The sequence below is a fragment of the Oncorhynchus tshawytscha genome, linkage group LG06, assembly GCF_018296145.1.
Source record: "Oncorhynchus tshawytscha isolate Ot180627B linkage group LG06, Otsh_v2.0, whole genome shotgun sequence".
Taxonomy (NCBI): Eukaryota; Metazoa; Chordata; class Actinopteri; order Salmoniformes; family Salmonidae; genus Oncorhynchus; species Oncorhynchus tshawytscha.
In genome coordinates this window covers 58595199-58621157 of record NC_056434.1, presented here as the reverse complement: position 1 = coordinate 58621157, position 25959 = coordinate 58595199, and the positions used below count along the sequence as shown (strand labels likewise).

The 25959-nt window shown below is 40.3% G+C and overlaps 1 protein-coding gene across 3 annotated transcripts; it reads left to right on the top strand.

Moving 5' to 3' along the window:
• Positions 1-383: 383 nt before the first annotated feature.
• Positions 384-25959, top strand: LOC112252764 (mitogen-activated protein kinase 8). 3 transcript variants are annotated; one of them, XM_024424312.2, is made up of 12 exons: positions 384-550; positions 12865-13043; positions 15166-15295; positions 15694-15752; positions 16153-16291; positions 21175-21340; positions 22016-22087; positions 22397-22579; positions 22663-22787; positions 22955-23018; positions 23498-23578; positions 23914-25959. In XM_024424312.2, exons 2-12 carry the CDS (start codon positions 12916-12918, stop codon positions 24075-24077), a joined length of 1311 nt encoding a protein of 436 aa, XP_024280080.1. In that variant the 5' UTR covers positions 384-550; positions 12865-12915; the 3' UTR covers positions 24078-25959. The 3 variants fall into 3 exon arrangements, with proteins under 3 accessions (XP_024280080.1, XP_024280079.1, XP_024280081.1); XM_024424311.2 differs by lacking the exon at positions 22016-22087 and adding an exon at positions 21527-21598; XM_024424313.2 differs by lacking the exon at positions 22016-22087 and adding an exon at positions 21527-21598 and having other exon boundaries at positions 23909-24047.

The following is a 25959-nucleotide window of genomic DNA, read 5'->3' as shown; positions in this document are numbered from 1 at the left end:
CAGTTTACTGCCTCTGTCGCAGCATGTCTGCCATCAGTCTCCGAGCATTCCAAAACAGAGGTGGATGAATAGGCCTGTATAAATATAATTGCAAAGTCTGTGGATTGGCTGTTGTGTGGAAGATAATCATTTGATATGGTACCATCCCAAATAGACAGGCCTAAAACCAGCATTCAGCCAAAAGGGTTGAGGTAGGCCTATAATGTGCGTGTGAGAGAGAGATCTGTACTGATTTTTGTATTGATTTTATTCATTACAGGGAAGAGGATATTTTTGTATGTATTTCTATTGATAAAAGGAAAGGATAGGGCGGTAGCTCCTATCTCACGGATGCGTAGGGCTTTAGTGACGTAGTACGCATGTCTTCTTGCAGTGCGCGCTCGGCCTGTCAATGCAGAGAGATTGTAGTGAATTCCGTGAGGTCATGTTTTGTAGCAGGACAACAGAATAGCCATCATTTATTATCTAAATAATTCAACTTAATTCATTTTCGAGGACTCGGACTTTTGTGGCTAATCCAGAACTGACATTCTGTATTTTGTTGACGGAGGTAAGCCTTATGTTTCCGCGCCGCTGTCCATGGTATTGTTTAGCTGTGGGGGAGGGTCGTTTTCGCCGCACCGCACACAATTTACAGATGCTGTTTGTTGTAAATAGATTAGAATTGTGCAATTTATTCTATCATATTTAACTAAAAGCACAACGTGTCCAGGATTTAATGTTGCTGTACCACGATGATTTCGATTGTTGGATTGGCATAGATAGCGCTCAAAATAAGTTATCCTGCTATGTGTAGCACAATACTGCATCGCATAGGCTCGGCTACATACAAGCTGTAATAACCAGGCTATTACCAAAAAGCCGGCTTTGGAAGTATAGACTCACTTGCTACATTGTAGCGAGGTTGGTTATTGTCGTATTATTGTCATGTTTTCAAGACACCTGTGTTTGTTTTTACCTGGCAGCCACATCTACATATAACGATAAAGGGCCGGCTGGCCAAGGTTATCATGACTGTAGTTACATACCGGGGATTGTCAGGGCCATTAAATCAATTGATCACTACTGAATTATAAACAATCTGAATTGTCGATATTTAAGCCTGAAGATCTTCCCTCTGTCATTCTTGAAGTCTTGGCAACACGATGTTCAGTGTACAATGTTATGATAAAGGCAGCTATGCCTGGGATATATTTAAGGTACAATAACAATTGGAAAGTATAGGCCTAGAATTTACATACAGTCTAGTGCCAGAATAGGCCTATATTATTTTATGGTCTTATCTGTATACCCACCCACTTATACAATAACATGTTCAAGACTTAAAAACCTCTTAAGGATCCAACCCTTTTTTTTCTTCAGTTTTCACCTAAAATGACATACCCAAATCTAACCGCCTGTCTGTCAGGACCTGGAGCAAGGATATACATATTCTTGATACCATTTGAAAGGAAAAACTTTGACGTTTGTGGAAATGTGAAATTAATGTAGGAGAATATAACACATTATATCTGGTAATACAAAGAAAAAAACATGATATTTTGTTTTTGTATTTTTTTGTACCATCTTTCAAATGCAAGAGAAAGGCCATAATGTATTATTCCAACCCATGCACAATTTAGATTTTGGCCACTAGGTGGCAGCAGTGTATGTACAACGTTTTAGACTGATCCAATGAACCATTGCACATCTGTTCAAAATGCTGTATCAAGACTGCCCAAATGTGCCTGATTGGTTTGTTAATACATTTTCAAGTTCATAATTGTGCACTCTCCTCAAACAATATCATAGTATTCTTTCACTGTAATAGCTACTGTAAATTGGACAGTGTAGTTAGATTAACAAAAATGTAAGCTTTCTGCCCATATCACATATGTCTATGTCCTGGGATTTTTTTTGTTACTCATGCTAATCACATTAGCCTATGTTAGCTCAACCATTGCGTGGGGGGGACCCCAATCCCGTAGAGGTTAAGCCCATATAGGTAATGACACTGGTGAACAATCTATTATTCTGTATAAAAATACAGAGGGAAATGTAGGAATTTAATCAGACGGTTTATGTGTATGTTCCAATGTTATTTATTGCTTAGTTATACTGTATTAAAGGTCCAATGCAGCTGTTGTGTCAATATCAAATAATTTCTAGGTAACAGAAATTAAGTAATTAAGTACCTTACTGTAATTGTTTTCAATTAAAATTGTAAAAAAGAAAACAAAAATAGGTTCTTAGCAAAAAGCAATTTCTCAAGCAATAATTTAGCTAGGACTGTCTGGGAGTGGCCTGAGTGAAGGGCCTAATTGGAGGAGCCTAATGGGAGGGATATGTAACCTGAAAATTAGCTGCTATTAACTAACTGCAATATGTAACCAAATTCACATAGAAATGTGTGTTATAGATCTGTCATTCTCATTGAAAGCAAGTCTACGACGTGGTAGATCTGTTCTATGTGTGCTATTTCGATTTGCATGTCCCTCCCCGTCCCCAGTGAAAGTTGGCCCCTGGTACAATGATTCTCTACACTATACTTGCTTGTTTTGTCACATAAACTGAAATTAAGTGATCTTAGACTTTTAGCAACCAGGAAATGGCGGAGCGATATCTGCATAGTGCATCTTTAACAGAGAGAAGGGAAAACTCTTTGTTATTGGTGTATTAATTTACACCGCCTGGTGATGTTGCCAGGTGGTCCAAAAACCCCACCCGTGCAAACAAGCAGAAATTGCAGGTGGTCTTTTCAAACAGCTCTTACACTAAAATGGCACTATCATAATTTTCACAATTTAACGGTATTATTCCAAACTCATAGTGTGGAAATATGTGTAAAACACAGGGAAATCACATTTGTGACTGGATTGCCCCTTTAATATCTTGAGGGGAGATTCATGATTGTGGATGTTTTGTCAGATATACGCTATTGTCAGTCCCTGTATTGGTGGGGCTCAGGATTGACTGCCAGTGTTGAGGGGCTGTTTATCATGTTAATTATAAAGACAACTGGAGTGGAGGGCCCCTGACTGTAATTGCAGGGCTGTAGAAGTGTAGCTGCCGGCCTGACTCATAGGCCCTTGATAGACCTACCTAATAATGCCAAGTGGAGATGGACAGAGAAAGGAGAGAGAGGAGGAGGGAGCTATAGAAAGGGGGAGAGAGAAAGAGAGCTGCTGTTGGTGCAGCCAGTCACTGACTGAAGTGGAAAGATAAGATACTGCATTTATAGCCCGTATTCATCCTTTTGTCACGTAAAGATTACACATAATAAACAGTCACTGTAATACATTAACAGGTATTACTGTTCACTGGTAACTGCATCTTACAGTAATTGACATCATCCAAGAGCTAAGTAGAACATTAGCTCAATTGGTATAGCATAAGTTGGCTACATAATGTCATGCTTTATCCATTAACCATAGTATGTTTGTAATCATTATACAGCAATTGTTAATTTATTCATTCAGACTTACAGTATACCCATGCAGGTATATAACCTACAATTAAAAGCAGTACGCTAAGCACCACACTCCATCCACTCACCTGATCCATCTGAACCATGATCGTATGAATGCCTGGCTTCTGTCTGATGATTGATATAAATAATTACTGTAACACTGTGCGGGGTGTGTGTGTGTGGAATCTGAGTGTTTACTTTGACACGGCGGGGGATGTCTCTGATGCGCAAGTGTGACGTTAGCAGGACAGTCGGGATGTCAGAGGAAACAGCATGGGCTGAAACATATTTAGCCCTATTATGATGGACTAATCACAATGGATGCTTCCGTCCTCCCTTCCTTGGGAAATCACAGTTTTGAACTGATAAGATATGTGAAAGCTGATGAAACCCTTAGTGGCTGTTACCTCCAATGGTAAAGAAGGATGTATTTCAAAATGGAGGGAAAATTATTGATTTACATTTTAGTCATTTAGCAGTCACTCTTATCCAGAGCATTAGGATTAAGTTCTCAATGGCACATCAAAAGATTTTTTGCCTAGTCGGCTCAGGGATTCAAACCAGCAATCTTTCAGTTACTATCCCAATGCACTTAACCACGAAGCTACCACTAGGCTGCCTGACATGATAGGTGAACGCAGACGTTACTATCCGATGGTTACAAAATATGTATTTTCAATGTAGTCAAATCGGGCCAATGTCTCTGGGCTTTAGTCCAGTTCAGACTGGGCTTAAGACAGTAATGAAAACTTACACTGAACAAAAATATAAATGCAACATTCAACATTTTTTAAGATTTTACTGAGTTACAGTTCATATAAGGAAATCAGTACATTTAAATAAATGAATTAGGCCCTAATCTATGGATTTCACATGACTGGGCAGGGGCACAGCCATGGGTGGGCCTGGGAGGGCATAGGCCCACTCACTTGGTAACCACGCCCACCCACTGGGGAGCCAGACACAGCTAATCATAATGAGTTTTTTTTGCCACAAAAGGGCTTTTTTTACAGACAGAAATACTCCTTAGTTTCATCAGCTGTCCAGATGGCTGGTCTCAGATGATCCCGCAGGTGAAGAAGCCGGATGTGGAGGTCCTGGGCTGGCGTGGTTACACGTTGTCTGCTGTTGTGAGGCCGGTTGGACGTACTGCCAAATTCTCTAAAACAACGCTGGAGGCCTTGTTGATAGTGTTGTTAAGAAGGCTTATGGTAGAGAAATTAACAAAAAGCGAAATAAGCTTTTTGTGCGTATGGAACATTTCTGTGCTCTTTTATTTCAACTAATGACATATGGGACCAACACTTTACATGTTCCATTTATATTTTTGTTCAGTATAAATCAGTGAGAAGATGGGAGAGAGAGAAAGAGGGGGAAACACTCATTGGAGGGCCAGTATCAGTATGACCCCATCCCATTGAGCCCTGAGAGAGATATTCTTCGGCTCATGTTTCATATACAAATTTATTGAGAGAAGTAGACCACCTATGGTTCACACTCTGACCAGTGGATTCTGAGGATATTGTATACTCCCACCTCCTCTGTTTGTAATGTTTAAGGGACATTACATTCCGCTTCACGTTTTGTCAGGTGTTCTCATACCACAAAAGTAGTCTTATGTCAAGAAGAATCAACATCCCACACCATCCGTTGTTTAGATCCAGCTACAGTCCCTAGGGAAACTCTTCATACCCCTTGCACAGTTGTCACATTTTGCTGCCTTATATTTAAATATAAAATGGATTACATTTTCCTACTGATTTACACAACCTACTCTACACTTAAAAGTAAATCAAAAATACACTTTAAAAAATGCATTTAAAAAAACAATGTAAATCTTGATTGCGTATGTCTTCACACCACAGAGTTAATACTTGTTCAAAGCACCTTGGGAATGTCACGTTCTGACCTTTATTTCCTTTGTTTTGTATTTATTTAGTATGGTCAGGGCGTGAGTTGGGTGGGCAGTCTATGTTTGTTTTTCTATAATTTGGGTATTTCTATGTTTCGGCCTAGTATGGTTCTCAATCAGAGGCAGGTGTCATTAGTTGTCTCTGATTGAGAATCATACTTAGGTAGCCTGGGTTTCACTGTGTGTTTGTGGGTGTTTGTTCCTGTCTCTGTGTTTGCACCAGATAGGACTGTTTAGGTTTTCACACGTTTCTTGTTTTGTTGTAGCAGTTGTTCATGTGTACGTTTACATATTAAAAGAACCATGGACACTTACCACGCCGCATATTGGTCCTCTGATCCTTTTCGCCTCTCCTCTTCGGAAGAAGAGGAGGAAATCCTTGACAGGGAAGCAATAATTACAGCTCTGAATCATGTTGAGTAAGATTTCACCAACTTTACGCAACTCTTGGAGCAGCAAATATCCTTATTTATTATTATTTTAATTTTTTTTGGGGGGGGGGTATATTTTGCAGATAGATTGTAGATTTTGTAGATTTTTTTTGCAAATATATATTCAGTACCAGTCAAAAGTTTGGACACACCTACTCATTCAAGGGTTTTTCTTTATTTGGACTATTTTCTACATTGTAGAATAATATTGAAGACATCAAAACTATAAAATAACGCACATGGAAACACGTAGTAACCAAAATGTGTGAAACACACTTTGTCTTAATGATTTCACAACACACTGTGTGCCCTCAGGCCCGTACTCCACCACTACCACATATCTACATGACAAAATCCATTGGTACGTATAGTGTGTATGTTATCGTGTGTGTGTGTGTGTGTATACATGTGTCTGTGCCAATGTTTGTGTTGCTTCACAGTCCCCGCTGTTCCATAAGGTGTTTTTTGAATCTGTTTTTTTAAATCTAATTTTACTTCTTTCGTCAGTTACTTGATGTGGAATAGAGTTACATGTAGTCATCTCTCTATGTAGTACTGTGTGCCTCCCATACTCTGTTCTGGACTTGGGGACTGTGAAGAGACCTCTTGTGGCATGTCTTGTGGTGTATGCATGGGTGTCTGAGCTGTGTGCCAGTAGTTTAGACAGATAGCTCGGTGCATTCAACATGTCAATACCTCTCATAAGTAAAAGTACTGCCTTGTTCTGAGCCAATTGCAATTTTCCCAAGTCCTTTTTTGTGGCCCCTGACCACACGACTGAACAGTAGTCAAGGTGCGACAAAACTAGGGCCTGTAGGACCTGCCATGTTGATAGTGTTGTTAAGTATCGCTTTATTATAGACAGACTTCTCCCTACTACTGCATCAATATGTTTTGACCATGACAGTTTACAATCTAGTGTTACTCCAAGCAGTTTAGTCATCCCAACTTGCTCAATTTCCACATGATTTACAAGATTTAGTTGAGGATTAGGGTTTAGTGAGTGTTTTGTTCCAAATACAATGCTTTTAGTTTTAGAAATATTTAGGGCTAATTTGTTCCTTGCCACCCACTCTGAAACTAATTGCAGCTCTTTGTTGAGTGTTTCAGTCATTTCAGTCGCTGTAGTAGCTGACGTGTATAGTGTTGAGTCATCCGCATACATAGAAACTCTGGCTTTTCTCAAAGTCAGTGGCATGTCGTTAGTAAAAATTGAAAAAAGCAAGGGGCCTAAACAGCTACTCTGGGGAATTCCTGATTCTAACTGGATTATATTTGATATGCTTCCATTAAAGAACACCCTCTTTGTTAGACAAGTAACTCTTTATCCACATTATAGCAGGGGGTGTAAAGCCATAAGACATACGTTTTTCCAGCAGTAGACTATGATCAATAATGTCAAAAGCTGCACTGATGTCTAAACAGCCCCCACAATAATTTTATCATCAATTTCTCTCAGACAATCATCCATCATTTGTGTAGGTGCTGTGCTTGTTGAATGTCCTTCCCAATAAGCATGCTGATTTTTTTTTGTTTACTGTAAATAGCATTGTATCTGGTCATTTCTTTTCCAGAAGTTTACTAAGGGTTGGTAACAGGCTGATTGGTCGGCTATTTGAGCCAGTAAAGGGAGACTTTAGCTTTCCTCCAGGCCTGAGGGCACATGCTTAAATTGAAGATTTAGGAAATAGGAGTGACAATATCGTCTGCTATTATCCCCAGTAATTTTCCATCTAGATTGTCAGACCCTGGTGGCTTGTCATTGTTGATAGAAAACAACAATTTTTTCACCTCTCCACACCGACTTTACGGAATTCAAAAGTATAATTCTTGTCTTTCATAATTTGGTCTGATATACTTGTATGTGTAGTGTCAGCGTTTGTTGCTGGCATGTCATCCCTAAGTTTGCTTATCTTGCCAATGAATAAATCATTAAAGTAGTTTGCAATATCAGTGGGCTTTGTGATGAATGAGCCATCTGATTCAATATATGAAGGAGCTGAGGTGGCCTTTTTCCCAAAATGTAATTTAAGCTGCACCAAAGCTTTTTACTATCATTCTTTATATAATTTATCTTTATTTCATAGTGTAGTTTATTTTTATTTAGTTTAGTCACATGATTTCTTAATTTGGAGTACGTTTGCCAATCAGTTGGGCTGCCAGACTTTATTGCCATACCTTTTGCTTCATCCCTCTCAATCAAAGGGGATTTAACCGTTTTTACAGACATTTTCTTAACGGGTGTGTGCTTATTAGTAACTGGAATAAGTAGTTTCATAAATGCATCAAGTACAGCGTCTGGTTGCTCCTCATAACACACCACAGACCAGCAAATATGATTTACATCATCAACATCAACATAACCACAAAACTTCTTGTAGGACCTTTTATACACTATATTAGGCCCATCCTTTGGAACTTTGGTTTTCCTAGATATGGCTATTATATTGTGATCACTACATCCTATGGATTTGGATACCGCTTTAAAGCAAATATCTGCAGCATTAGTAAAAATGTGATCAGTACATGTTGATGATTTAATTCCTGTGCGGTTTGTAACTACCCTGGTAGGTTGACTGCCAACCTGATCCAGGTTGCAGGCACTGGTTACAGTTATGAAGTTTTTTCCTGAGTGGGCGGTTTGATGATAGCCAGTCAATATTTAAATCACCCAGAAAATATACTTCTCTGTTGATGTCACATACATTATCAAGCCTTTCTCACACATTATCCAGATACTGACTGTTAGCACTTGGTGGTCTATAGTAGAGGTCGACCGATTAATCGGAATGGCCGATTAATTAGGGCCGATTTCAGGTTTTACACCTTTATTTCATCTTTATTTAACTAAGCAAGTCAGTTAAGAACACATTCTTATTTTCAATGACAGCCTAGGAACGGTGGGTTAACTGCCTCGTTCAGGGGCAGAACGACAGATTTTTACCTTGTCAGCTCGGTGGATTCAATCTTGCAACCTTACAGTTAACTAGTCCAAACGCTCTAACCACCTGATTACATTTCACTCCACGAGGAGACTGCCTGTTACGCGAATGCAGTAAGCCAAGGTAAGTTGCTAGCTAGCATTAAACTTATCTTATAAAAAACAATCAATCAATCAATCATAATCACTAGTTAACTACACATGGTTGATGGTATTACTACACTGCTCAAAAAAATAAAGGGAACACTTAAACAACACAATGTAACTCCAAGTCAATCACACTTATGTAAAATCAAACTGTCCACTTAGGAAGCAACACCGATTGACAAATTCCACATGCTGTTGTGCAAATGGAATAGACAACAGGTGGAAATTATAGGCAATTAGCAAGACACCCCCAATAAAGGAGTGGTTCTGCAGGTGGTGACCACAGACCACTTCTCAGTTCCTATGCTTCCTGGCTGATGTTTTGGTCACTTTTGAATGCTGGCAGTGCTTTCACTCTAGTGGTAGCATGAGGCGGAGTCTCATCCAGGATGGCACATCAATGCGAGCTGTGGCAGGAAGGTTTGCTGTGTCTGTCAGCATAGTGTCCAGAGCATGGAGGCGCTACCAGGAGACAGGCCAGTACATCAGGAGACGTGGAGGAGGCCGTAGGAGGGCAACAACCCAGCAGCAGGACCGCTACCTCCGCCTTTGTGCAAGGAGGAGCACTGCCAGAGCCCTGCAAAATGACCTCCAGCAGGCCCCAAATGTGCATGTGTCTGCTCAAATTGTCAGAAACAGACTCCATGAGGGTGGTATGGTCTGATATTGATTGCGAGAATTTTGTATAATAATTAATTAAAATGGTGTAAGGTTCTGCTTTTGTTTTCGTAGTCAATCTTGTGTTATTTTTCTTTATGTTCTTGAACGTAGCCCTGTTTCTTTGTGTTCTTGAACGTAGCCCTGTCTTTCATTTTTGTTCATTGATTTCACGTGTTTGTTTCTCACATGGTCTCATCAGCTCCCTATTTAGTTCAGTTCTTTCTGTTTGTATGGTTGTGAGGTATTGTTTGGTTTTGACTGCCTACCTGTGTTTGACCATTGCCTGCCTGTGACCATGATTCCTGCCTTCTGCGAAGGGTTAATAAATATCTGCTGTGCTCTGCGCATGAATCTACACCTTTTTCTCGCTGAGTATTCATTACAAACAGGCCTATTTATATAATATATCATTAGATAAATAGGCCCACTTAATTTTGTCTGGCTTGCCGTTCCAAATTAAATGTAATATTGTTTTCTCATATCATTTTGAACTGTTCTCTAGGTTTAGGCAAGACCATAAGCAAATAGGTAAACTGGGATATGATTAAAGAGTTAATCAGGGTGATTTTCCCCCCACAAATAGACAGGTATTTTACCTGTCCATGGTAGCAAGATATTATGTATAAACATTTATTGGAGTGAGATCATTTATTACAGAATATGTATACAGAGTAGATCCACATCACCATCAGACTATTTTATTGGTTAACTACACGGTAATGTAAAAGTTCGATTTAAAAAAAATGATCAAACACATAATAGAGTAAACTTACCAACATTTTTTGTAATCCAGAGATCCTCTGAGGATTTAAATCATCAGCAAACAATGACACCACATTTCTAATCCCTTGATATCATTGTTGGACCTGAATTTAATAGCTAACATAAATGTATGCCAATAGTGGACAACCTTGTTTTACTCCTCTTGACAGTTTAATACTTTCTGAGAAGTAGCCATTATTTACTATTTTACTATACATGATTTTAACCCATTTTTACAAGAGATTCTCTCAAATTGAAATGTTCCAGGCAAGTCAGCTCTGAATAGCAGGCCTGGTTTCCCATATTTTTTATAGTGTTCTATTGTTTCAAGTACTATCCTTTATATTATTATATGTGTCGTCCATGTAAAAAAACATGTCTGAATGAACAATGTCAGACAATACCTTTTAAATTCGATGGGCTGTACATTTTGCTCTAATTTTTGCATCACAGCACTGAAGTGTAAGGGGCCTCCAATTTTTTTAAATGGATTGGATCATTATATTTCCCACTTGTATCCTGGTTAAGTAATAATTAAATCAGACCTTGTTGAGTGTCTGATAATCTACTATATACAGATGAGTGGTTAAACATGCTAATAACAGTCCTCTTGAGTATATATCCTTTGTGTTTGGCAAAATTGCTGAAGCTAAGTCAATTTGTTTGGGGATCATTGATGGACAGCAATATTCAAGTCTTATCTCAGGTTTTCAAACAGATTTATGTCAGCACTGAGACTGGACCATGTCATAAAATGTGTGTAATTTTCCCTCTGGAAAAACAAGTGTTAGTTCTTCAAAAGACTGATGCAGGTCTTCAAACGTTTTTCCCTGGGCTTTGCCCCTTTCATATTTACTTTGGGCCTGACACAAGTCCCCAGTCCCTGCTTGTGACAAGCATACCTAATAACATAATACTACCACCACAATTCAAGAAAATGTAGAGGGCTTCACTCTGTGATGTGTTGTGTTGGATTTGACCCAAAAGTTTAATATTCTGCCATGCTGACTTGAAGTACAGTATAACTTTAAGGCCCATGTTGCAAACAGTAGTGATTTTTGTTGTTGTAGAAGATTCCTTATTTCCCCCTCTTTCAAACAAGCCAGTAATGTGGAGTGAATGCAGTGTTGTTGATCAATGCACAGTTTTCTCCCTGCTCAGCCAATGAACTCTGTGGCTGTTTTAAAATCCTATTTGGCCACATAGTGATATCCCTGAACAGTTTCCATTCTTTCCTGCAGCTCAGTTATGGACAGCCAGATCCCCAGTGATATGATACACCGCCTACACATTATTTACCCAAAGTGACATATATATTTAACCTTTATTTAAATAGGCAAGTTAGCTAAGAACAAATTCTTATTTACAAAGATGGCTTAGGAACAGTGGGTTAACTGCCTTGTTCAGTGGCAGAACGACAGATTTTTACCTTCTCAGCTCAGGGATTAGATCTAGCAACCTTTCGGTTACTGAACCAACGCTCTAACCGCTAGGCTACTTGCCGCCCCAAATTTTCAGTGTCTATGAAATATTTTGGAACCTCCCCTGTCTAAAAATGAATCCCTGACATGTTTTTAAAACTAATTGGTGGCTCTGAGGTTGAATCATTGTTTGCATATCACTATCTAACAGGGGGACCTTACAAAGACAGTGTAAGTTATTATTAAATAATGAGAACCACTACTTATGCGAACAGATGGACACCATTCAATAAATTGAGTGTTTTTTTTCAGGAAAATATTTGCTCTTCAGCCAGGAAGGTGTGTAAAGACTTACGCAATTAAAATATCTTCGTTTTCTATTTTTTATTCATTTCCGCACGTCTACAATTTGTCTTACGCTTTGAAAATGTGGAGCAGTTTATGTAGATCTGTAGAAAAAATTTATAATTGTATATTCCTTTTTAGATTTTAATTTAAGGCAGCAATATGTGACAACTGTGCAAGGGTGTAAAGACTTTCACTAGGCACTGTATATACAATACCTCAACCAACAAATTCATTGAAAGATAAGCACCACAGATCTGGAAATTGCATGGTGCTTATCTTCTCCATTCATTTTTGATTGTGGCATATACACATGGCCTGGGATGTGGACCTATCTCAAAAGAAGATTGCTTCTGAGTTTTGAAAACATCTGATCATCTGATTTTTAAACCTTTTAGGTTTAAGAAGGAAAACTGTAGCATTGGATAAGGTTAATAAGAATAATAGGTTAAAGCTGGAATCCTTAATTTGTGAAACTGCCATGTCCGTTCGGAATATTACTACAATAAAGAAGTTATTGCAAACATCAAACACTTTTTTATCTGACATCATTGCACTCACGATAGGACAGCAGAATATGCCCTTTAATGCCGCTGGGGGTGATCAGTGGTGCTATTTCCCCTAATGCAGATTTGATCTTAAAGCTAGAAACATGCACTTCTGAACATACCGTAGCTACCTGTGTTCTGTATCCTAAAAATATGTTATGCTCTCTCTCTCTTTCTCTGTGTGTGTGTGTTTGTGCACGTGTGCTTGCACTCTTGTGTGTGTGTGTGTGTGTGTGTGCGGGTCCATAGTACAGAGAGCCTAGTTTGGATGCCCAGAAAGTAGCTCCTCCAGGTTTCATCATGAATAAAAACAAGCGAGGAGGAGAGAGGGAGTTCTATAGTTTAGATGTCGGAGATTCCACCTTCAAAGTTCTGAAGCGCTACCAGAATCTAAGGCCCATTGGCTCAGGAGCACAGGGAATAGTCTGGTAAGTGTAATCACTTTGCAATTACTATTTCATTACTGAGAAGAAAAAACAATGTGCTGGTGGGCTCAAATGGGTAAAAGCTATAAGGCCATGGAGACTTGGTACAAGGTACTCTTTGAAAAGGGCAGTCTATGACTGGCAGAAACAAACAAAGGGGATGAAGGTCACCCCTTAGTAAATACAAATTGTTCGATTGGTATGGTAATTTTTGTGTATATATCTTTTATGCTATTTGTATGATTTTTGAATTATTCCAATTTGAATTTGTATGATTTTTGAATTATTCTTATATAATTTACTTTATGTTCACACCCCTGTTTAATTTCCTTGTGCTGTTATTTTGTTTATGTCACATGTTTTCTTATTGGTTATTCTGCCACTCAAATGTGATTCATAGAGCCCCCATGTGGACATTACAACCTTTACCCCCAGATGAAGGCTGACATCATGCCGAAATGCATTGTCGTTTGTTTGTTATGCTTTTAAATATTTAGAAATAAATGCTTTTAATCAACAAGTTCATCAATTTGTTTTCTTCAAGAGTGCCTTGATGGAAAATGTCAGCCCCACGATACATTTGAAAAACAAAATCTAATTTGGTGGCATTGGTATAAAGTACTTAAGTAAAAATTCTTTAAAGTACAACTTAAGTAGTTTTTTGGGGTATCTGTACTATCTGTACTGTACTTTACTATTTATATTTTTGACAACTTCTACTTTTACTTCACTACATTCCTAAAGAAAATGATGTACTTTTTACTCCATACATTTTCTCACCTAAAAGTTTTTTTTTTTTTACCCCTTTTTCATGGTATCCAATTGGTAGTTACAGTCTTGTCCCATCACTGCAACTCCCATACGGACACGGGGGAGGCGAAAGTCGAGAGCCATGCATCCTCCGAAACACAACCCAGCCAAGCCACACTGCTTCTTGACACAATGGCCACTTAACCCGGAAGCCAGCCGCACCAATGTGTCGGAGGAAACACCTGGCGACAATGTCAGCGTGCACTGAAACCGGCCCGCCACAGGAGTCGCTGCCGGCCAAGCCCTCCTCTAACCCAGACGACACTGGGCCAATTGCTTGCCACCCCATGGGTATCCCGGTGTGGCTGGCTGCAACAGAGCCTGGACTCGAATCAGCTAGTAGAACCTTAGACCACTGTGCCACTCGTGAGGCCCCTCCAGCACCCAAAAGTTCTCATTACATTTTGAAAGCAGGACAGAAATGGTCCAATTCACACACTCATCCCTACTGCCTCTGATCTGGCGACTCACTAAACACAAATGCTTTGTTTCTGAATGATGTCTGTGTTGGAGTGTGTCCCTGGCTATGCGTACATTTAAAAAAAAAAAACACGAACAATTGTGCCAAATGGTTTGCTTAATATAAGGAATTTGAAATGATTTATACTTTTACTTTTGCTACTTAAGTACATTTTTGAAATTACATTTACTTTTGATACTTCAGTATATTTCAAACCAAATACTTTTATACTTTTACTCAAGTAGTATTTTACTGGTTGACTTTTGCTTTTACTTGAGTCATTTCCTATTAAGGTACAGTATCTTTACTTTTACTCAAATATGACAATTGAGTACTTTTTCCTCCCCTTAGTTTTTTTCTGCCAGTCATATACTACTTCATTAATGTTTGAACAGTGCTTTGTGCCAGGTAATTACCAGTAAACGATGGGATGCAAAGTAAAGTGTTGCAGTTTATTGTTTCCAAATCCTTTTTGCTTGAGATATATTTTATTTTATTTAGCCCCAATGAAATACTTTTATTTGAGATTCAATTGGTTTCCAAGGTAACATACAATTCAGAGCTACATACCAAAGTACCCCGATGTTTGAATTTGTCTAAACACTGTGGTGCTGAATCAATGGACCAAGGCTAAATGCCAAAGCTGGTCCATCAATGACAAAATGAACCATGGAATTCATTCATTTGGACAGTGTCCTCATTTTAGGTTATGTTTCAAGGTCATATGCTGTAAAATACCCAATGAAAAGAAACACCAATCAGACATCCATTTAAATTCCTATTTACCACAGTCTGTATCACACCATTGTCGCAGATGTGTTCATGTATTGCCATGTTCTTTGTCTTGCCTTTTAGTTCAGCGTATGACCACAACCTTGAGAGAAATGTGGCTATTAAGAAGTTGAGTCGGCCGTTCCAGAACCAGACGCACGCCAAGCGAGCGTACAGAGAACTGGTGTTAATGAAATGTGTCAATCACAAAAATGTAAGTCTGCCGAGCAACACTGGTCAACGACTTCTTCCTGCTGTTTCGATTATATTCTAGATGAGACTCTATGACAATAATGCTCGATTCTGTTTATGGTTAGCCAGGCTGGACAAAAACAGTAGGAATAATATGTTATGAATGCGTAATGATACTCAGAGAGATAGGACAGTAAACAGGCATTTGCCATGGTAGCTTATATTGTGAATATACAGAGGACTAGAACGCGGTTTCAGTCAATCAGCATCAAGGGACTTTTTATTGTTTTATTGTATAATGCGTTTGAAATTGAATTGATTACAAACATGTGGACTGTGTTTTCTTACATTGAGGAAACTAATCTAATCAACCTGTATGACTTATGTTGTTGTGTTTATGTGCTTATGTTACCTCTACAGATCATTGGCTTATTAAACGTATTCAGCCCACAAAAATCATTAGAAGAATTTGCAGATGTGTAAGTACATTAACTGGTGTAGAATAACATGATCAACCTTTGACAGTGTAAAATGGTTACTTGCTGTTAGGAATTAAGACATAGGAGGACCTTTTGAACAGGCCTGTCTGTCATCAGTGGCAGAATGACTCGGCCATTACCAGAATAACTGTGTGAAATCTCTCTGCCAGCTAAAAAAACTGAAACCATATCATGACCAAGACTTGGCATCTATAAGGTCTTATTTATGCATACATGTCAGCTCTCTCTGTTCAAGCCATCCAGCCGGCTCCACAGTTACCTCACGAGGAGAGTGTGTGTGCCCGCTCCTGTTTGTGTGTGTGTTTGCGCCTATGTGTGTGTGCCCATATGTGTACGCGCATGTGTGTGCATATTCTCATCTCACTTCCTGCCTGTTTAGATACATTGTGATGGAGCTGATGGATGCCAACCTGTGCCAGGTGATTCAGATGGAGCTGGACCATGAGAGGTTGTCCTACCTGCTGTACCAGATGCTGTGTGGCATCAAACACCTCCACAATGCCGGCATCATACACAGGGTAAGGTTCATGCTGGCTCATACACGCTAACGCTAAGCTAACATGTAGACACAGGGATCGGCTCATGCTGTACGTGCTAACACTTAGCTAACAGGTAGACACAGGGTATGGCTCAGGGTAACACTAAGCTAATAATGTAGCAATAATGTAGCTCATCATTATAATTTCTAGCTCGTCATTACAAATTCTGGGGTATTTTTGTATTTCCAGGAAAAGTAAGCCTAGCTTTGATGTTGGCTACATCCACAGGAGATCAAGAGGAACCTGCTAATGATCTAAACACTGCTTCTGCTCTAATTAACTGTGTTTGCGTCTGAAATGGCACCCTATTCCCGGGCTCTGGTCAAAGTAGTGCACTGTATAGGGAGGGATAGATAGGGTGCCATTTGGGATACATATTTGGAGCAATGGAGCAGGTACAGTTGAAGTCGGAAGTTTACATACACCTTAGCCAAATACATTTAAACTCAGTTTTTCACAATTTCTGACATTTAATCCAAGTAAAAATTCCCCGTCTTAGGTCAGTTAGGATTACCACTTTATTTTAAGAATGTGAAATGTCAGAATAATAGTAAGGAGACGTATTTCTTTCAGCTTCTATTTCTTTCATCACATTCCCAGTGGGTCAGAAGTTTACATAGACTCAATGAGTATTTGGTAGCATTGCCTTTAAATTGTTTAACTTGGGTCAAATGGTTTGGGCAGCCTTCCACAAGCTTCAGGGTTGTAGGCCTCCTTGCTCATGCAGGCTTTTTCAGTTCTTCAGGTACCTTCAGGCATTTGGAAATTGCTCCCAAGGAGGAACCAGACTTGTGGAGGTCTAAATTCTTTTCTGAGGTCTTGGCTGATTTCTTTTGATTTTCCCATGATATCAAACAAAGAGGCACTGAGTTTGAAGGTAGGCCTTGAAATACATCCACAGGTACACCTCCAATTGATTCAAATGATGTCAATTAGCCTATCAGAAGCTTCTAAGACCAATTTTCCAAGCTGTTTAAAGGTACAGTCAACTTAGTGTATGTACACTTCTGACTCACTGGAATTGTGATACAGTAAATTATAAGTGAAATAATCTGTCTGTAAACAATTGTTGGAAAAATGACTTGTGTCATGCACAAAGTAGATGTCCTCACCGACTTGCCAAAACTATAGTTTGTTAACAAGAAATTTGTAGTGGTTGAAAAACGTGTTTTTATGACTCCAACATACGTGTATGTAAACTTCCCGACTTCAACTGTACACCTTAGACAAGAATGGGAAAATCCCAATGAATAATCTTGATTCTATAACACTGTAACTGGTTTGTATGTCATACTACTAAGCTGCTAGCATACATGCAAATCTGTGAAAGATGACTCACTATACTATTGTACTTCAAATGGTGTGACTCATTACTGTTGTTAATTATGGTGAGGAAAATGGATGCTGACGGTTTTATAATATATTATGTTGACGCCACTCCAATACTCCTACGTAGCTTCACTAATGTCCCCCATCTGTCGCTCTCATTGTTTATGTTCCCTTACCATCAGTCAATCAATAAATCAAATGTATTTATAAAATTCTTACATAAGCGGATGTCACAAAGTGCTGTACAGAAACCCAGCCTAAAACCCCAAACAGCAAGCAATGCAGGTGTAGAAGCACAGTGGCTAGGAAAAACACCCTAGAAAGGCTGGAACCTAAGAAGAAACCTAGAGAGGAACCAGGCTATGAGGGGTGGCCAGTCCTCTTCTGGCTATGCCGAGTGGAGATTATAACAGAACATGGCCAAGATGTTAAAATGTTCATAGATGACCAGCAGGGCCAAATAATAATAATCACAGTGGTTGAAGAGGGTGCAACAGGTCAGCACCTCAGGAGTGAACGTCAGTTGTCTTTTCATAGCCGATCATTCAGAGTATCTCTACTGCTCCTGCTTTCTCTAGAGAGTTGAAAACAGCATGTCTAGGACAGGTAGCACGTCCGGTGAACAGGTCAGGGTTCCATAGCCGCAGGCGGAACAGTTGAAACTGGAGCAGCAGCACGACCAGGTGGACTGGGTACAGCAAGGAGTCATCAGGCCAGGTAGTCCTGAGGCATGGTCCTAGGGCTCAGGTCCTCCGAGAGAGAGAGAGAGAGAGAGAGAGAGAGAGAGAGAGAGAGAGAGAGAGAGAGAGAGAGAGAGAGAGAGAGAGAGAGAGAGAGAGAGAGAGAGTTAGAGAGAGAGAGAGAGAGAGAGAGAGAGAGAGAGAGAGAGAGAGAGAGAGAGAGAGAGAGAGAGAGAGAGAGAGAGAGAGAGAGAGAGAGAGAGAGAGAGAGAGAGAGAGAGAGAGAGAGAGAGAGAGAGAGAGTTGAATGAAGTTGAATGAATTAGAAAAAGCTATAACGGACTAAATAAATCCATTTTACTGACCAGGAGCTCTGTAAGAAACTCCAGGCTCTCTAATTTAAAAAAGCATGCGGACCTGATGGCATCCTAAATGAGATGCTCAAATACTAGTGCAAAGTTTAAATTGGCTATATTAAAACTGTTTAATTTGAGTTTAGGTTATTTCCCTGACATCTGGAATCAAGGACTCATAACTCCAATCTTTAAAAATGGAGACAAATTTGACCCTAACAATTACAGACGCATTTGTGTGAACAGTAACCTGGGGAAGGTTTTCTGTAGTATTATAAATGTAAGAGTTCTAAACTTCCTAAATAAGAACAATGTCTTGAGTAAAAGCCAAATTGGATTCATACCAAAACATCGCACAACTGATCAAATTTACACCCAACACACCCTGATAGATAAACATGTCCACCAAAATAATACCAAAATATATGCTTGCTTTATCAACTTCTGAAAAGCATTTGATTCTATTTGGCATACAGGACTGTTCTACAAAGTTATTGAAAGTGGTGTAGGGGGTAAAACATATGACATAATTAAATAAATGTATACTGGCAATACGTGCAGCATTAAAATTGGCAAGAAAATAATAGAATTCTTTAACCAGGGGTGGGGCCTTTGTCAGGGTTGCAATCTGAGCCCTGCACTCTTCAATATTTACATCAACGAATTGGCCACTATTCTAGAAAAATCCTCAGCCCCTGGTGTTAGTCTCCACAATTCAGAAGTTAAATGCCTACTCTTCGCAGATGACCATAGCACATGGCCTACAGCAGAGCCTGGACCTGCTAGAGCAGTACTGCCAGACCTGGGCCCTGACAGTAAACCCCAAAAAGACTAAAATACTGGTTTTCCAGAGAAGATCCAGATCTCAGGGAATTAGACCAAAGTTCTCAATTGGTACAAAATATATAGAGTACTGCACACACTACAATTACTTAGGTTTAAAACTAAGCTCAACTGGACACCTTAATGAGACAGTGAATGAACTGAGAGAGAAAGCACGCAGGTCATTCTACGCCATTAAAAAGCTAATTCAAATTGAAATACCTATTAAAATTTGGCTCAAACTAATTGAATATGTCATTGAACCAATTGCACTTTATGGCAGCAAGGTGTGGGGTCCACTTGCAAAACAAGATTTCATCAAATGGGACAAACACCCCATTGAAACCCTACATGCAGAGTTCTGTAAGATTATCCTACATGTCCAGAGGAAAACTACAAACAATGCATGCAGGGCAGAATTAGGCCAATATCCACTAATAATAAAAACTTTTAAAAAAGCAATTAAGATTTGGAAACATCTAAAATACAGTGACCCCCTCTCAAATCACTACCAAGCCCTGCAATGCTAAGAGCTGAGCACAGAAAAGAGTCCCCTCATCCAGCTGGTCCTGGGCTGAGTTCACAAACCTGTTCTACTAACACACTGAAGCCTCAGGACCAGAACATCCAATCAATCAGGATAAACCAAATTACAACACAGTCAAAACAAAACTATATTGCTTATTGGGAAACACAAGCACAAACACAAAGCAAAATGCAGTGCTATCTGGCCCTAAATCGACAGTACACTGTGGCTAAATATTTGACCATGGTTACTGATCAAAGCCTTAGAAAAACCTTGACAAAGTACAGGCTCAGTGAGCACAGCCTTGCCATTGAGAAGGGTAGACACAGGAAAACCTGGCTCCCTGTAGAGGAAAGGCTGTACAACCACTGCACAACAGCAGAACCTGAGACGGAGCTGCATTTCCTGACAACATGTCAGGAAAGAGTGTAATTTCCCCAAATTTGAAACCATTATTCAAGGTTTCAAAGACCTCTCTGATGAGAGTAGGCTACCCGTCCTGTTGGGGGAGGACGCAGAGAGCTGTGGGTTGGCAGCGCACTACATTGCTGCCTGCCATAAGTTGAGGGACAGTGTCTGACAGACCAATCAACCTGCACATGTACTCTACTGTATGCCTATTGTTATTGTTGAATGTATGGTTATTTTGACACTTGGTTATTGTTGTTACTGTTGTCCCGTTGACAATTTTGATTCTCATTTTTATATTGTAAATAAGCTTTGGCAATATGTACACTGTTGCATCATGCCAATAAAGCAAATTGAATTGAAGAGAGATTAAGAGAGAGAGATTAAATTCACACAGGGCACCGGATAAGACAGGAGAAATACTCCAGATAAAACAGACTGACCCTAGCCCCCGACACATAAACTATTGCAACATAAATACTGGAGGCTGAGACAGGAGGGGTCGGGAGACATAATAGCGAAAACATATTGCCAAGACTGCAATAATGCTCTCTGATGGAGATTCTGTCTGCCAGAATATTTTAGTAAAAAATGCACTGGAACACACTTCCCAGGCTACAACCCCCCCAGAAATTGTGGTGTGCAGCTGATAAGTCGCTTAATGACAGTTTTGGCCCTGCTATTGATGATGATGATGATGATGACAACGTTGATGATATTGATCTCTCTTTGTCCCTCCTCTAGGATCTGAAGCCCAGTAACATTGTGGTGAAGTCAGACTGTACATTAAAGATCTTGGACTTTGGCTTGGCTCGAACAGCGGCTACAGGTTTACTGATGACCCCCTATGTAGTGACCAGATACTACAGAGCACCAGAGGTCATACTGGGGATGGGCTACCAGGCCAATGGTCAGTACCTGTCAATCAAACAATGAATAAATTGATCAATCAATGAAATATTTATTCTACCCATAACAATTGTATGCTTTTACCACCACTGCAGAAACAATGGTCTCTTTATTAACGGCTAAAATCTAATTAGCTTGTTTCTGTGTCTCTACCCCCCTCCCCTCCTCTTCTCCATATTGTAAACAGTGGACATATGGTCTGTGGGGTGTATTCTGGCAGAAATGGTCCGTCACAAAATCCTGTTCCCAGGAAGGGACTGTATCCTTAGTGCTTCTGGCTGTGAATCACCTCCTTATTAAGTAATAAAACAGTTTGCCACCTCTGCGGAGCTATTTCTCTTCAGTCTTTCAGTTTCCGAAATGGAAAATAAATCTCATGTCCTGATTTCCTGCTTCTTCCTTCCCATTTTGACAGAGGGCTCCGCCGCTTGAGACTTGCAGATTCTTCATGCTGCATCCACTCTCACTCTCATTTACCCAATGTACTCATTCAATGCTTCTCCTTCGTTCATCAGATGTATCACTCATACCGTCTTCTGTTTCATTCATCTGATTTATTTGCGATATCCATTTTTTTTTGTAATCCATAAACTCTTTACTCTCTCATTTCCTTCCTCTGTTCTTCACCCCCCCCTCTCCGTTGTGCTTGCATGTCATCTCTCCATTCATCGTGTAGTGGACGTGTGGTCAGTGGGCTGTATTGTGGCTGAGATGGTCAGAGGTAGTGTGCTGTTCCCAGGCACTGACCGTATCCTTTCCTCTTTTACCATGATATCATTTTTAAAATCCTGCCTGTGTGTTTTTTACCATGTTCATACCATCAACCACTGCTCTATAACGCACTGCTTTTGCTCTACACCCACCACCATATCCACCATATCCAAGTACAGCCATGCTCCCATCCTCCCTCCCCAATAATCACCTCAGCTTCTGCCGGCACATACAGATAGTTCTAGAACATAGGGATAGTTCTGGCAAAGTAGTTCTCTAACAAAGTAAAAGTGTGTGTTTGTTGGAGAAATCTGTGTGCGCTCTTTCCCTAACTCCACCCGCTCAGACATTGACCAGTGGAACAAAGTGATAGAGCAGCTTGGGACTCCGCCCCAGGAGTTCCTGATGAAGCTCAACCAATCAGTGAGGACGTATGTTGAGAACCGACCGCGCTACGCAGGATACAGCTTCGACAAACTCTTCCCGGACGTCCTCTTCCCTGCAGACTCAGAACACAACAAACTGAAAGGTACTGGAGACTGAGAATGTGTGTGGGTAGGGTTTGTGTGTATGCATGTACTGGTCTGAGCTATATTTTCTCTCCATTCCCAGCGAGCCAGGCCAGAGACCTGCTGTCTAAGATGTTGGTGATTGACTCGTCTAAGAGGATCTCGGTGGACGAGGCCCTGAAACACCCCTATATCAACGTGTGGTACGACCCAGCAGAAGTGGAGGCAGTAAGTGTTTAACAAGTGGTATGATCTATTGTAGGGGAAACTTGGAAATTGGACTGAAACGGTTGACACTCCTAGTCAGAAGAGTGAACTATGGTCAATGGTTTGATGTAGGGATGAACCTTTCTTCCCTCTCTTCTCTCTTTCTTTTGCTTTCTTTTTCCTCTCAGCCCCCTCCAAAGATCACAGACAAGCAGCTGGATGAGCGAGAGCATACAGTGGAGGAGTGGAAAGGTTAGAGACGTTACTACAACTATCACTTTTCACGAGACATGGGTCACATACATATGTCAACGACTTTGAAATACTTGAATGTATATGCCCGATTTATCTTGGAGTTTGCACTTTTAGGACTTCATTTTGGTTTCATTGTACCAGAGGAGCTGTCACTTTTCACGACAACATTTTCACTGTAACATTGACATTTGACTGGCTTACGACTTTTTCATGTTATGTTATGGTGTGAAACGTGATGCTGCAGAGCTGGCCAGGTTCAACGGCTGGGTGTAAATACCACTGTCACCGGTTTTGCCTGGGTCAGGGTCCAATAGGATGAGGTCATACTGATACTGACCCCCCCCCCATGGGTGTTTATGATCGTCCCCCGGTGATGATTTCTGTGTTTTGTTACTTATCATCATCATCTCTTATCTCTCATCTCTTATCATCTCTGGCCATCTCTTACTCCCTCCCTCCCTTCACTCTCTTCCTAGACCTGATCTGGAAGGAGGTGTATGAGTGGGATGAGTGGACCAAGCAGAATGGAGTGATCAGAGGACAACCTCCTCCTTTAGGTTAGTTAACACACTGTTTCTGATGTTTTTTATTGTACTTATGTGAGCTGATCTCTGCTGTTATTGTATTACATTTCACTTTGAAAAACACCATGAGTAAAACACTGTTACTGAAAGAGAGCATGCAGATCTGACTCATAGGTGGGAGGTGAATTATGTAGTTGGATACTGTAGGGGGGTTGCTGCACCCCTTACAGACTCAGAGGGGCTCTTCCGGCACCCTATGGTGTGTGCCACACAGGTGTATCTTAAAGGACAGTGTGTGTGTTTGTAAATGTGCGTGCTAGTACCTAGTACAGGTGTATCAGTCATCCTGTGTGTTTCTCGCAGCACAGGTGCAGCAGTGATTGACAGCTCCCCTCAGCCCGCCTCATCCTCCTCCTCGGCCAATGACGTATCCTCCATGTCGACTGAGCCAAGTGACCCCACCATGACCTCTGACACGGACATCAGCCTGGACAGCCACACCTCCCTGGGAGCACTGGCCTGCTGCAGATAACACACACACACACACACACACACACACACACACACACACACACACACACACACACACACACACACACACACACACACACACACACAGACAGACACAGCCCTACACATCCTGTCATAGTATACATAGTTTGAGACACCTAAGGGTCCTTTGTTAAAAACATTTTTTTTTTATGTACAGCTTCTTTTAACTTCTCTGTCTCCTATATTCTGTATTGCCGATTGTGTACATGCTGTAAATTATTATATTTATTTATTTATTTTCTTGTGTCAGCTTCTGTCCCTCCAAGCTGTGTACAGTATTTCTATGCTGTAAGTTGTAGTCTTTTGGATCTCACAGTGAATGGAACTTTTTCCCCCTTTTCTCCATTAGAAAGTGTTTCCTTACAAACACATATTTTATTTTCTAGTATTTAGTCGTCATCTCTATTTAAATGGATCCTAAAAACCATTGAACATATTTCGACACCCTGTTACTCTGCATACCCGTAGCTGTAGTGTTCTGTAGTCATGGCTACAACTTTCTTTTTTCTAGTAATGGAACATCTCTTTATTTATAATATGACTGTAATTGTAACGTTTTTTGGGGTGTTGGATCTGGAGATGAAATGTTAATGAGCAGATATGGGAGTATGGGAAGGCAATAAAATCACCTGGCCCAAATACTTTAGACACTTTCCCCTCTTTGTTGCTTGACTTCTTCAACCAGTTACAATTTGCTGCCTGTCCCTCCTGCTTGTCCCTCACCCTTCGACGTTTGCAGTAGTAGTAGTTCTGGATAAGTAGAAACACCTGTACAGTTCTGCAAACATCAAAGGGTTGGGGCCAAGGGTAGCGGTAAGGGACCAATTTGGGACAAATTGGCTGCTTATGTTTTATTGTTGGGGCCAGGAGTCTTTCCTCAGGTTACATGACCAGGCAAAACCCCTAGCCCTAATTCATTCGATTTGATTTAAGTGCTCTTACAGATGTCTACTTTTTTTTTTTAGCCCCTCTCTATCTCGCTCTGCTGTTGAGGCACTCGAAGAGTGTTTTGTTAGCTTAGTTCGCCTGAGCTCCTCTCTCTGTGCCGTCTCTGTTAGAGGACTTGGTTTTCATTAACTACCTCGCCTATATGAGTTTCTGACTGACATAACAGTCCACAGCATACGGTCTTAAAAAAACAAATGTGAATAAAGTTTTATTTTTATTTATTTATTTGGAAATGTACAATTATCAATGTGAGAAGACTGCTAGTATTGTACGTACTCACTGGGCACAGACAATTCAATTCAATGTCTATTCCATGATGTTTCAACATAATTTCATTGAAAATGACGTGGGAAACAATGTTGATTCAACCCATGTGTACTATGTATATACATTTATTTTTGTTTTATTTTCAGTTGATGTGCAATACCTATGATTTGTAGACTATAGAGTAGGTAGTGAGTGGTTGATTTGTATGCTAGATGGATGTTCTCCAGGGGTTTCAAAAGGTTTGCCGCCAGCCATGTTTTCCTTTTTCTAGATGAAGACGTATTTGATGGCTCGATTCCAAACCGATCCCTCACCCCTCTTCTCAACGTTCAATCCCTATATGACCTGTGTATGTTTGGAACTGGGCCCCATCCCTGGCTGTGGTCAGGCCTATCACACACCAGAAACATGGCTGCGTTCAGGAGGGCTCAATACTTTGGAACGTTCAGATGGAATCTGTGGAATCCGTCTAGTAAGTTTCACCCTCCTGAGCGCAACCCAGGTTTCGTGGTGTTTTCCGCAAAGGCCAGTTGTATAAATTTTAGCCTTTTGATCTGGACAAGGCCTCACTACAGACTTAATGTACACACTGGAAAAAGTTAGACAATGTCAACCTGCAACTCCTGCAAATAAAGGGTTGAATTTGA

Coding starts and splice junctions, on each gene's coding strand:
- LOC112252764 (XM_024424312.2), top strand. CDS start 12,916: ATGAATAAAAACAAGCGAGGAGGAGAGAGGGAGTTCTATAGTTTAGAT. Junction 22,088..22,396: donor GCTGTTCCCAGGCACTGACC/GTATCCTTTCCT, acceptor CCACCCGCTCAG/ACATTGACCAGTGGAACAAA. Junction 23,579..23,913: donor AGGACAACCTCCTCCTTTAG/GTTAGTTAACAC, acceptor CTCGCAGCACAG/GTGCAGCAGTGATTGACAGC.